Source organism: Tupaia chinensis, unplaced genomic scaffold, assembly GCF_000334495.1.
Source record: "Tupaia chinensis unplaced genomic scaffold, TupChi_1.0 Scaffold000157_1, whole genome shotgun sequence".
In the NCBI taxonomy this organism is placed as follows: domain Eukaryota; kingdom Metazoa; phylum Chordata; class Mammalia; order Scandentia; family Tupaiidae; genus Tupaia; species Tupaia belangeri.
Genome location: NW_006159628.1, coordinates 918,657 through 931,666, shown reverse-complemented (window position 1 = coordinate 931,666; position 13,010 = coordinate 918,657). Strand labels below are relative to the sequence as shown.

At 34.1% G+C, this 13,010-nt stretch overlaps 1 protein-coding gene across 1 annotated transcript in view; it reads right to left on the bottom strand.

The window, feature by feature from the left end:
* Nucleotides 1-13,010, bottom strand: part of TMPRSS15 (transmembrane serine protease 15) — a 127,709-nt gene that overhangs the window by 71,700 nt on the left and 42,999 nt on the right. Inside the window, exons 10-12 of the mRNA XM_006145594.2 lie at nt 3,657-3,762; nt 3,205-3,355; nt 1,217-1,352 (exon numbers count right to left, since the gene is read on the bottom strand). Coding sequence (XP_006145656.1) covers nt 1,217-1,352; nt 3,205-3,355; nt 3,657-3,762 — 393 coding nt within the window. The remainder of the gene's footprint in view (nt 1-1,216; nt 1,353-3,204; nt 3,356-3,656; nt 3,763-13,010) is intronic.

Genomic DNA, 13,010 nt, shown 5'->3' with positions numbered 1-13,010 from the left:
TGCCCCCCTATAGGAAAACCCGCTCAAAAAAAAAAAAAAAAAAAAAGAGTATTTTTTCATAAAGGCAAAAATGCAATGAAATATCACAAAAGAGTGACAATCAATATCATTTATCTTTGTTTATGTTTTTCTTTTTTATTTTTTCTATAAAAACCTGTAGTCTGAAAGTGGGATGAAATGATTGTCTCCTTTGACATGGATAAGATAAATGGTCACACGTTTACATCTCAAATATCATATTTCCAATTTGACTTAAGAGCACAGGTAGACAGAAGCTCCATATTATTATTTTGAGTTTAAAGAACCCCCAGGACACTAAAAAAAAATCCTGATTCCTACTAAGGTGCAACTTATAAGGAGCTCTATGAAGGGGGCATACTGTAAAGTCTCACAAAGTCATCATTTCAGGACAAAAACCTTTTGTGCAAACTAAGTCTCCAGGTTCAAAGTCCAGTCTAATCATTGCTATGAAATTATTCTAAAAATGAGCTTGTAGGGGTTCAGACTTAGCTAAACTCTTCCTGAGATCTTAAAATCACTCCATAAGAAGACCCATGAGCAGGCTGACTCCCATAGCACAGTGATTAAGTGCTATTCAGAGAAAATTAGATCCCACATATTTGAACTCAATTTAAATATTCTGTCTCTTAAGGATTGAAAGCATGCCAGTCATATATGCATGCATGCTTAAAATCAAGATGGGATGAAGAAATGGAGGAAAGGATTACAGTATGACTCTGCCTCATTGGGGGATGTTTTTCTCTGTCTCTTTTTTTCTTTCTTGCTATATTTGATGAGTGCACAAACTCACTGGCACCAAAAAAATATGTATGTGTGTGTGTGTTTGTGTGTGTGTATGTATGTATGTATGTACATATGTGTGTGTGCGTATATATATATATATATATATATTCCACATATGTATTATGCATAAATACGACTCTATAGGTCATGGCACATGGCCAATACAGAGTTAGTTTGTGTTCTAGTGAAAATAAAGTGGAAATTTGCACCTTTATTACTTTCAAATTTTCACCATGGGTTTATATGTAACATGTAATATTGTGTTAACATCCATTTTGTTTATATTTTAAAGTTTTTTATTTTTTTTAGTTAAAATATTACTAGGTTTAAGATAACAAAAATAAGGCAAAATAAGATCTACTTGAAAATATTATGGAATTAGTAAGAGAAAATACACATTATGGTTACTTACTAGGAAGTTCTGGTGGAGATGTTGGGACCAAAGTCGGTTCTGGATAAAGACTCTCATTACAAATGCCATGTGTTAGGCTAATGTCATCCAATGCTATATCACTCAGCAACTTATTTTTAAAAGCATTAATAGAAACCTGAAATTCAGAGATGTTTATGAAATAATTTCACTCCAAACTTTGTTGACTTGATTATGCTTGTGACCCAATATCCTTTGGACAATAATACTGCCGTCTTCAAATATACAATAACCATTTACTGAATAGTGATATATTGATAGATTTTTTGCTTTTTAGTTTTTATGCTGAATCACATTCCTTTATTATGTGTTCATACTGGCTACCTTTACTCATGTCTTCCTTCTGAGTTAGATCATACAGTTGTGGTTTCTTTCTCGCTTTATCTCTTTTGTCCCTCTCTTTCTCTCTATATTGTCATACTGAACTGTACTCTCTCATGCATATACACCATTTGGCAATGGAGAAAAACTTTCTCCCAGACTTCCTTCCTCCAAAATATGAAAAATCCAGGTAACTCTCTTCTTTCTTAGAGTATACAAGCCCTGAAGAGACAACACACTGATTAGATCATTTAAATGGTAGAAAAGGGACAAAAGAAAAGCATGAGTACAATATGATCATTCAGGGTCAGCTGGTTTTGTCACAGTTCCCCCAGGGTGCTGTAGAACACTGCCCTGCTGTTACTCAGAGGACATAGAATTAGACCTGGGAGAAAGGTCCAGTGATCAGATGGATCATATGAGAGATTCTTGGAGACAAGGGTAATTTCAGATGTACTTTTCTTGTTCCTTTCTTGCAGAGGAGAGAAAAAACACACCTAGTATCTTCTGTATTCTAATTAATATGTACACATGTGATACATTATCTTATCTAATTTTCAATTATATTGTATCCATTCGTTCATTTGTTTATTCATTCAGTCCAACTACTTCATGCTAGTCACTATTCACAATGAGTCCTATTGGTTGTCAGAAAAGTCATGAAGCATTTTTACATAGAATAAACACATCATGATTTTTCTGACAACCCAATATTTTCTTCCTTTGATATTTGAGGAAATTGAATTTTGAAGAGACTGTAGTGACTTACTCAAGATTTCATAACAAAGTGGCAAAATGAAAGTGCAAATTGTATAGAAATTGGCATTCTCACTCCTACTAAGTTAAACAAACAAAAAAATGCACCTAGTTATGTATGACTTTTAGATAAAAGAAAAAGAATGAGTAAAAGAAACATGAAACAGAAATGAGGGTCATTAATTATTATCTTCCTTACACAAAGTACCAGGAGAGATGACTTTGAGGATGACTGTTTCTGTTGACATATACACCATCTGAAAATCATGCCATCTTGCTGGAAATTAGCCAATTAGAGCAATGTTAATTTGGTCAAAGTAGTAGCTTATATCATCCTATATTTTAATTGCAAAGGCCATTAGAAAGAAAAATTCATTCACCTTAATGTGAAATAAATGATCAGAGACTTTCAAATGATACAGCTCATAGAATTTGTTTCAAAAGGAAATATATGGAAATTAGGTCAGAGGGTGGTAGGGTAGGTGGATTAACAGTAGGCATGGATGTTCTCATTAAAAAGGATTCCCCAGAAAGGTTCAGGACTTGGCTTGGTGGCATCTGTAAACACTTGAAAGTCTCAGGTAGGCAGGTGGCTTAGGAAGACATGACTGACTGCTGCAACAAAGTTGTTGAAGAGAACTGAATTAACCTGCAGGTTTCTGTGGATTTTATGGACCATTATGAGTTACATTTTCATATAGCAAATTGCTCCTGATGAAATGGCTTTAATAAGTCAATGAATAAATGAAAATAAAAGTACTCAGAAGGGGAAAAAGGTATATAGAAAAGTAGAGAAGGTGACTTGTATGTCCAAAAATAAGTTTTTTCACCATAAATAGGAATGTATCACCATAAAATAAATACAAAGATGAATCACAAGGTGCTTTACAAACCTTAAATGTCACTGTTTCATTTAATGTCACTTGTCCATAATTCCAATTTTCTCCATAGTTTCCTTCTTTTTGGAAAACTGTCTTCTCCACGTTTTGGTCACTGCTGATATTAATGCTTAATTTATAGACATTTTCACCATACATATAATACCTAGTTCAAAAACAAACAAAAATGTTTGGATTCCTACATTAGAATACATGGGATTGCAGGGGATTGCACATTCTTCTAAATGCCTTCCTATCTTTGAAAAGCCCTCTTTTTCCTTGGGTTTGGGAGTTGCTAAGAAAGATGAAGCAAGTCTATCAGCATTTTGCAGTTTTATCAGTTGGAAAAGTAATAATATACACTTTAAAATTTGGCCAATATTTTGGGGAACTTAGAGTCTGGCCACCTGATAAAGGCAATGCTATTCATAAAATAAGTCAACATTTAAAGTATGTCTGTAACATACCAAAAACTAAGGCAGACTGGTTCCAAAGTAGGATTCAAAGGAAGGCTTAAAAGTCCTACTCTTTCTTGTCTCCCTCCTGGTCCAGTTGGAGTAGAAATGTAAAAGCCTATAAAAACAACAAAGTATTTACTTTGATGAAATATTAGCATTTTTCATTGTGTAAATGTATTCTTAACAAGCAGAAAAGACAGCCAACACCATGGTCTAGTGGTTAAGAAATCCAGATCCCACATGTCTAACCATATAGTTCAAATCCCAAGCCTCTGTAACTCGAAAAGTAGGCAGGGTGCAAGTGCCAGCCCACTCAAAATCCTGATGGAATAGAGACAGGATTGCAGGTTGATCATGCTCCATTGAGGAGGGTTTTTCTCCCTTTCCCTCTCTCCCTGTTTTTGTCTGTCTGTGGTGAGTACATCTGCCCTACAGCAACTTAATAAAAAGCAGAAAAAATATTTCTAAAAAAAATAGTTATTTCTTTCTTTCTGAGGGCAGGAGAGGTACCCAAAAGGATCTCCATGCTTCAGTCAAAACAGATTGTAAGCACACACATGCACTGAGCATGCACACGGAGACATGAACCCAGTACCCATTTGGCTTCGATATTGTAGAGTGTTACATTACTGCTGCTTCAATGCTGCTGGCCAGAAATAAAAAAAAAAAAAAAAGTTAAGATGAAATTATAAGAGACTATATTTCAATACAGTAAGAAGAATGCTAGACATGAACTCAGGAATCAGCATATCTGTCACAACAAATTGTTATTTAGGAAAATTACTTCACAAGTCTGGGCCTCCCACTTGATTAACTATACCCTTGAGCTGCAATATCACAAAGACTATATTAAACTCTGACTTATGATGCATCATTATATCATCAGGTCCAAATAAAACTGTAATTTTATACAATGTTCAAGATATTTTGATTAATTCACATCTTTAGAGACAATTGGTACATGAGGATATTTAGATATGTTAATGTATTGACCCTATGCATACACAAGTATTTAAGTACAAGTTTCAACTCAAAGTTAAGAGTTTCATAGACCTTCAGTTATATATTTCATCGACTATACTAAACATCTAGAAATAAAAGTTTCTTGCCTTTATAATGGTTTCATCTTCCCATATTCCTTTGAATGCTATCTAATCAGATCACAGGGAAGAAGGAAGCATGCTAATCCGTATAAAAGCTTTCAAAATAGCACAACTCACTGCCTAAAATGATTTCTGGTCTGGAATTCATTATTCCAACCAATGATTTGAATCATTTGATGTGTGCACAGAGTTGTTGGGGTAAGGAATATCTTGAACATTTTCTTACGAGAATCTATCTTTTTCTTGCTTTGATGTTCATATATTATGACAGAAACCAAAAATCATATAATGAAATATGAAGCGAATGAAATATTGATTAATTTTATTTGATTAGAATGCAATCTTTTTATGAAATGCTGAAATTTGGTATTTGTTTGAAATTGAGCATCTTCTCTCTTGTGCTTTCCAACAGAAATAGGTAGGCAATGTTGCATATAAAATTCAAACTAATTTATTTATAACATGCAGAGTAAGAATAAGACATGAAGAAAAGGAATACTAGTAGAACTGCTCTTGGCTATCTTAATACATATTTAGATAAGTAAGGCCAAAATTATTCAGAATAAGTGAGTCTTTTATCAAGATGAAGTCATGGTCAAGTTTCTTAATAAATGTAGCATACACCCATTCATTGAATTTAGATTGCAAATTGTAAAATAAAAACAAGTGCACATTTAACATTTTATAGTTTATATATTAATTTTATATAGTGCTGTGCTATTTTATGTGTACTTATTTTAGCTATTTAGTTAGTGCTCTTTTATGCAATATAATGGAAAAGAATAGCAAAGATACAGAGAAGAGATTCTAGAATCTACTCTTGAAATATAGAACTCCAAATTTCTTTTGAGTTGTTCTTATTTGTGGTTGCTTAGAATATAGGGAGGAAATAAATAAGATAGCATTGAATGCCATGGAGAAGTACTTAAGGTGGTTAACCTCTAAAAATATTTCTAATTAGCTGTAATTTATAAAACACATTACAGTCCTTTATGTTTGGTCATGGTCATAATTATTTGAAATATTTTGAATCTGTTGTTTACTCATTAATACACCTAGAGTTTTCAATGAAATCAAGATACGATAATATGTGTGTTGTGTCAGAGACTAGATAAAACATAATAAAATGTAATAAAATATTTTTAAAATTTTGTAGAAATAAATAAATGCAGTATGCTAAATAACATACAGAAATGCCTATTATCAACTATAGTAAAATAATATACAATGTTAAAATTGTTATTGTGATACCAGCTAAATTCTTTAGTGAAAATTAGAAGATCAAAAAAATTCATAAAAGTATTAATTTTAAAAACAATAATTGTGGTTTATGCAAAAAATTATTTGTTCTTACTACCTTGTCCTTAATTTTCATGTATATTTTACCTACATGTGTCACGTAAACTCTGTTTAACATGTGCCTGACGCAGTGAGAATATTGTATGTGAAACCAGATCATTCCATTTTAATATGGTTAGAATATTATCTTCTTTTGAAATATGTAGCTTACATACACCTTTCTCCCCCTTTTTGCCTTCCAGAACCACTAACAATAGGATGCATTTGTTAATTCTACAAATAGCTAAAGGCCACTGTTATGTCTCTTTACAAGTTTACTCAATATTATTATTCATTTTGCTTTCAATAATTTTAATAAGACACAATGTTAATTTGATTCTTCATTTCACAAGCTCTCAATTAGTTGTAATACAGTTGGTTCCACTCAGAGAATAGAAACTATTTGTTCAACACTATTTTTATTGGAGTATCTCACACCAGGTGGAGGAAGTTTCTATGTCTTACTGTGACTGGAGTCAAACCTCCATCGTCATCATCTAAGTGTGTCTCACCATGAGCTCTCCAACTCTGCATGAGAATTTTACTTCACCTACACCATTATTAGATGATACTTCCTTATGTGCATTGGTTTTTTTATTCAAAACCTTTTAATTATTTCATTCCCTATTAAGTGAAATATAAATTCCTCTGATGTGTGAGGTCTGTGCATTGTAACCTCAAAATTATTTTACAGCTATAGTTCTTTTAATTTATCTATTATATATATAAAGTAACTACAGAGTTATTATTTTGATCAACTGGACTGGGGAGAAATGTTCACATATTGAAGTGTTCACTTTGTAAGCTAAATAATGTGATTGAATGTACAAAAAATATTAAAAAATATTTCTAAACATCTAGACATTTTATGATTATTTGGATATATGTATATTTTTCTATTTCTACTCCATTCATTTTTCCCTTCTCACTGTACTTTGTTGAAGTCCTATTAATTTGGGGCCAGCAGATTGGGTGGAAATAAATGGGTCTGGATCCCACACAGTCGATTGTGTGATTTGAGTCCAGGACCTAGCTACTTAAGAAATACACTAGTCATGTTTGTGTATGTGCCCGAAGTCCCCAGAAGAGAATGGCAGAGAAGGGGAAATAGATGTTAACCTCTATTAACATCATCGTCATCACCAATTTCTTTTGCTTTGTGCAGGACTATTTGCCGTAGGGGTTGCCTCTCACTTTTCCCCTCTCTCTCTCTCTCTCTGTCTCTCTTTGTCGCTGGTCAGCATGTGCACCCTATAGTGAATAGATAAATAAATAAATTAATTAATAATAAAATAAATCCTACTCATTTTTTGAGGTCATTTAAATTGAATTGTCATTTCCTTCAGAAAACCTTCCAGTTAGAAATGATGACTCCTTATGAATTCTCAGGGGCACACTGTACTTCTCTAACATCAATAAATCACGGTGTATATTTTATTTATGCTCATATGTGACTTCCTAAAGTTTCTAGAACTTTGGGAAAAGGAAAATTATCTCGTTCATTGTTTTATTCTTTATATCTATTAGCTGGGAGGCCAGCAGGTGGTGTAGTGATTAAGGCACTGAACTCTCATGTGACTGACCATGATTCAAGTCCTGGACCTGGTGGCTTGAAACTCATGTTGGGTGTGTGTGCATGCATGCCCAAAACCCAGAAAAGAGAATGGAGAATAAGAGGTTACATTGTGGCCAACCCTCCTATGGAGGTAGGGGAGGATGTAATTAACTCACTTTCTGTTTCTCTGTCTCTCTGTCTATAGTACACTTCCCTGATAGCAAAAATATCTTAAAATATGTGTATCTCTTAGCTGGATATTGTTTACTATTGTCTTGTTAAACCAATCAACCTGCTTTGAAATGTATTAAAGTACTACATTAAACAAATGTTTATATAGATATTTTCTAGAAACACATGAGAATTTATATGGTCAAATGACAGTTTCATTTAAAATCCTTCAGCTTTCTTGAAATATCTTCTATAGCACTTGGAAATAATCTGAGAGTCACCTTAAAATCCAGAAAGTTGAATACATTTTATTAATTTAAGCACATGGTAAACCTCTTGAGTTATTAGGTGATTTTTACAACTTCCTTCTGTTTCGTTTTTATCATGAACCAAACCTAACCTCTCTACACGTACTCCAATTAAAAACAAAAGTGCTGGATCTGTGCTAATGCTACTTAGAAACAGCAGAATAGAAGAGAATAGAACTTTCTGGAAACTTGGAGATTTCTCTTAACAAGAAAATCGGTTGATATAAATAGCTTTGTCAGTTGTAACTGCATATGTAAAATTAACTGAACTTAATAGGTTAACATTATTGAAAGTTTCAGATTGGAAGACTGTCTAAATTCAATCATATTCTATCATTCTTATTATAGAAAGTAATATATTCTAAAATTCAATGTCACTAGAAAGATAAGGAAACAGAAGATATTGCTGTGAAAACAGTAAAATAACTTATCTTAGAAAAAGTTTGTATGTTAGTGAAATACAGATATCTACAAGACCTAATATACTTAAGAAAATTGGTCAAAATAACTATTTTCTTCCCAAGCATACTATTTATAACAGTAACACAGCCATTTTGTATTGCTTGAGTACTTTCATGGCACGGAAAATATTTACATAGTACTCTCCATGTGTCAAGTAGCTAAGTTCTTTTAGTTTTAGTTTTTGTTTTTGTTTTTTTAAACATTTCAAGGTTTATAACATGCCTTTAAACCAGGTCCTGCTACAGTCAACCCTGTTTACTAGATAAACTAGTTCAGGGCAAGAGAGAAGATAAGATAATGGCAGGGCTAAGATTGAAACCCAGCTGTAACTCCAGAGCCTGTATTTGAATGGTCTTTACTGCTACATTATGCTACCTCCCACAGGATTAGAAACAAAATGGTTTCATTTACAGAAGGACACTTTCTTTGGGCTGTTCTGCCTTTTGTGACCCTACATTTCTGAAGTCTTCACATGCCACTAACCTTGTCTTTCGTGTGTTCTGAACAAATGGCCCACCTCTAAGCACCCCAAGATGCTGCCCTGTATCAACACCACCATCTTCACCAATTTCCTTTGCCTCTAAGAGATACTGAGAAACCCTGTATATTGACAGTGTGAGGATTTAGAAGCTGTTGTTCCACCAAGAGAGTTCTTTAGAAGGACTAGAAAAGTTAAGGAGCTTAGATGTTCTTCTCTAAAGCAATATTAATTCAAAGTTTATCTGTTTCATTTAGGCTTTATGTCACTTAAAGCAAAGGCAAAGAAAATAAAAAAGAAAAAGAAAGAAAGAAACAAAAAAAGAAAACCCCTGTATGGATAAGAGGAACAGCAGGAAAAATTTGATTCTCTTCCATTTCAGAGGTAGGAGGTTCTGACACACAAAAAGCAGGTTAGAAGAAAAATGCCCCTGGAGGGGATTTTTACCAGTTTCATAACTGGTAGGTTATGAAATCACAGGTCTGAGAGTTGGAGGGGACCTATTAAGCCCTACCATCTATCCTCATTACATTACTGCCTCTGGTGGGCTCTGACCTATTCTGACTTGTCTAATTTTAAATAACTCCTGTTACATGAGTTTCTCCTGAGACTCCATTTCCAACCCAACTATTTAAAACCTCCATTTGACATTCAACCTGTTTCACTTTGGTCAGTTTCATCTTATTTCTTTAGTTATTTAATCTGTTGGCAAGCTGAAATCGTTTTTCTCCTGTAATGTACTCGTACTCTTCAAATATCAGAGGAATTATTTTATCTCTTATTATGATGACATAAAAGTGGAAAAATGATAATTTGAACATCAAAGATTTCAACTACATAAAAGTAACTGTCCTAGTCAATGGATATAAATGCTTTCTGCACTTTTCTCTAACTACTCTTATCCAAGTGTTGTAGAGACAATTTTTTATAACAGTAAAGGGGGAAAAAAAGAACAGATTATTTGACTCTTTTAGGCCAGCTCTCCTTAGAGAATTGCAGTGACTATTACTTAAGAGTTTTAGGTTTTTGCTATGCAGGTAATTAATTTATCCAGGGAGGATAGGTGTTGGGAAATGTCTTATTTCAAGAATATTAGTTATGCATGAGAATATTCATGTTATCATTTTTAGTACCAAATACTTTTTGGTCTTACAGGGTTGGCTATCCATACAGAGCATACTTTGTATGTCATAGGTCCGCACTGATAACTAACTTAGCAAAATCTTGTCCTTATTTTCAGAATATTTAGAATTTGACCTTTTTTAAGAGAGATTTTTATTATGAGGCATGGTGCTGGCAGGAGAGGAAGAGATAGATATAGATGATAGATAGATAGATAGATAGATAGATAGATAGATAGATAGATAGATAGATAAATAGATAAAAGACAAGAAATCACCCCCCAGGAGAATGGCCATGTTGCAATCCCTTCTCTGTTCTCCTCTCAAGATCATGAGCACACATGCACACATGCCCAGCAGGTTTTAAGCCACTAGGTCTGGGACTCAAACTGTGGTCAACTACATGGAAGTACAGCAATATAACCATTTCACCACCTGCTGGCCCCTGACTTCTTTTTTCTAAGTTTGTTCATTTGTTTGTTTTGTTTTGTTTTGTTTTTTTAAGAGAAAGAGATAGGCACTCCCAAATGGGTTCTTACCCTGTCAACAACTCCTAGATTCAGCCATCCTGGGTCCTTAGGATACATGTACATATCCAGTGCACACAAGGACCTTGCCATGTGGCCCCAGCTTATTACTGTGACATCACCCTGGCCCCTGGTATCTGACTTCTTCTCAAAACATCTGTTCTCACTGATTTGAACCTCATGAGCTCTTTTCCTGATTAAACTATGACTTTTCAATGGTCTTCAATCACACTCTTGCCTTTCTATGAATAATTCTCTGCTGGTGAGTTTATTCTATCAATTCCTGTGCTTAAAATTCAATAATCTTCTCACTTCATTCAGAGAAAAAGCTAAAGGTGTGGAAGACTCATCACCATCTGGACCCCACTTACTTTTCCTACTCACTCCTCTCTAGACCTCTTGGTCTCCTGGCTTTTCTTCAAGCCAGTCATGCTCCCCTTTAGAGTCGTGGCTTTGTCCCTCTGTATGAAACAATGTACATGACTAATCCCTTTAATTCCTTAAAGTTTTGACTCAAATGCCACATTCTCAATGAACATAAACTGATTATTTTCATTTAAAGTAATACCTTAGCACATACCCTTTCTCTTCTCCTTACCAAGCTGTACATTTTCCTAGAGTACTCACATTTAACATTACCAAATGAAATTATTTTTCACGTATATTGCTAATTTCATCTTCTTTTCTTAGAATATTCATTCATAAGAACAGAAAATAGTGTATGTTGTTCATAGACTCTTTTCTGAGTGGATCTAGGGCCCCCCCAAATACCTCTTGAATAGAGAAATAAAACAGTAAATTCAAAGGGGCTTTTAGTGATAACAATGAAGAAAGATTAAAAGTAGTTACTTTATATTAAAAAATATTTTGATGAAGTTGAAATAATATGATGAACAGTATTTGATATTCTGGAGATGTCATTGTCTGAGGAAACAAAATGAATGACATACATTTCCATCTTGAAAAAATTAACTGTAATGTCCTCTAACTAGATGTTACTCACAATCAACATTAAATCAACCATTTGCTTTCAGATCATAAAACAAAACTATTGATTTTTATTAGGAGTAGCCATCAGTAACATGCTGTATACAATGCATAAGAGCTTAGGTTTTTTTTTAAGTTATAAGAAGACTTTAAGAAGTTCATAGGAAAATGGGATTAAATTACAAGGTTGTTTTGATGTCCCCAAAAATTCATATTTATGCAGTTTTCATAGTATGCATTTATTATGGACTTTTTTTTCTGAGAGATTTTCACTGTAGGGCGCGTGCGCTCGCCAGACAGACAGAGAGAGACATAGAGACAGAAAGCGAGAAATCACCCCCCAGGGGGGATGGTCACACCGCAATCCCTTCTCCTCCATTCTCCTCTCAGGATCTTGGGCACGCACGCACACACGCCCGGTGTGAGTTTTAAGCCACCGGGTCCGGGACACAAACCGCGGTCGACTACGTGGGAGTCCAGTGACATAGCCATTACACTAACTGCTGGTTCCCTATTATGGACTTTTTGAAGACAACTCATATATTTCATTCAGTCAATAACTTATTAGAAAATTACTTATAGAGTCAAAGTTGTATGCATTTATTTACATATTCAAAATTAATTTTTCATATTAATGTGTTTAGGCAACAGCAATGTCCTAGGAATTGAAAGTTAAAATAAAAAATAGGTTCTTCTCCTGAAAAAAACAAGTATGAAAATATGCCATGTGATAGGGAAAAAAAAAAAGAGCTGTTTAGAATATTTAATAAGAAGGAATATTTCAACTTGGAGGCTCCAGACAAACTTTGTAGAAATGATAAATATATATGTCCTTAATGCCCAGAACATTGCCTAGTTAGAGCAGGCTTTTAATACATATTTTAGAATTGTATTGTGTTCACATTAATAAACTAACAGCAAGTCGTATTAAAGGATGAATTTATATGAAAAAGTTAAACTCACAAATTTCCATTCTTTTCTTTTGGTAATTTTTCTTACTTTTTAAAAAATTTATTATAATTATTTATTCCATGAACAAAAGAGAGACAGAGAGAGGGTACTCCCAACAGATTGTTTTTCTTTTTTTTTGAGAGGTTTTTGCAATAGGGCATGTGTGCTCGCCAGAAAGACAGAGAGATACAGAGAGATAGAAAGTGAGAAATCACCCTCCATGGGGGAATGGCTATGATGCAATCCCTTCTCCTCCATTGTCCTCTTGGGATCTTGGGCACGCACGCACACATGCCTGACATGAGTTTAAGCCACCGGGCCTGGGACTCGAGCCGCAGTCAACTACATGGGAGTCCAGCGAC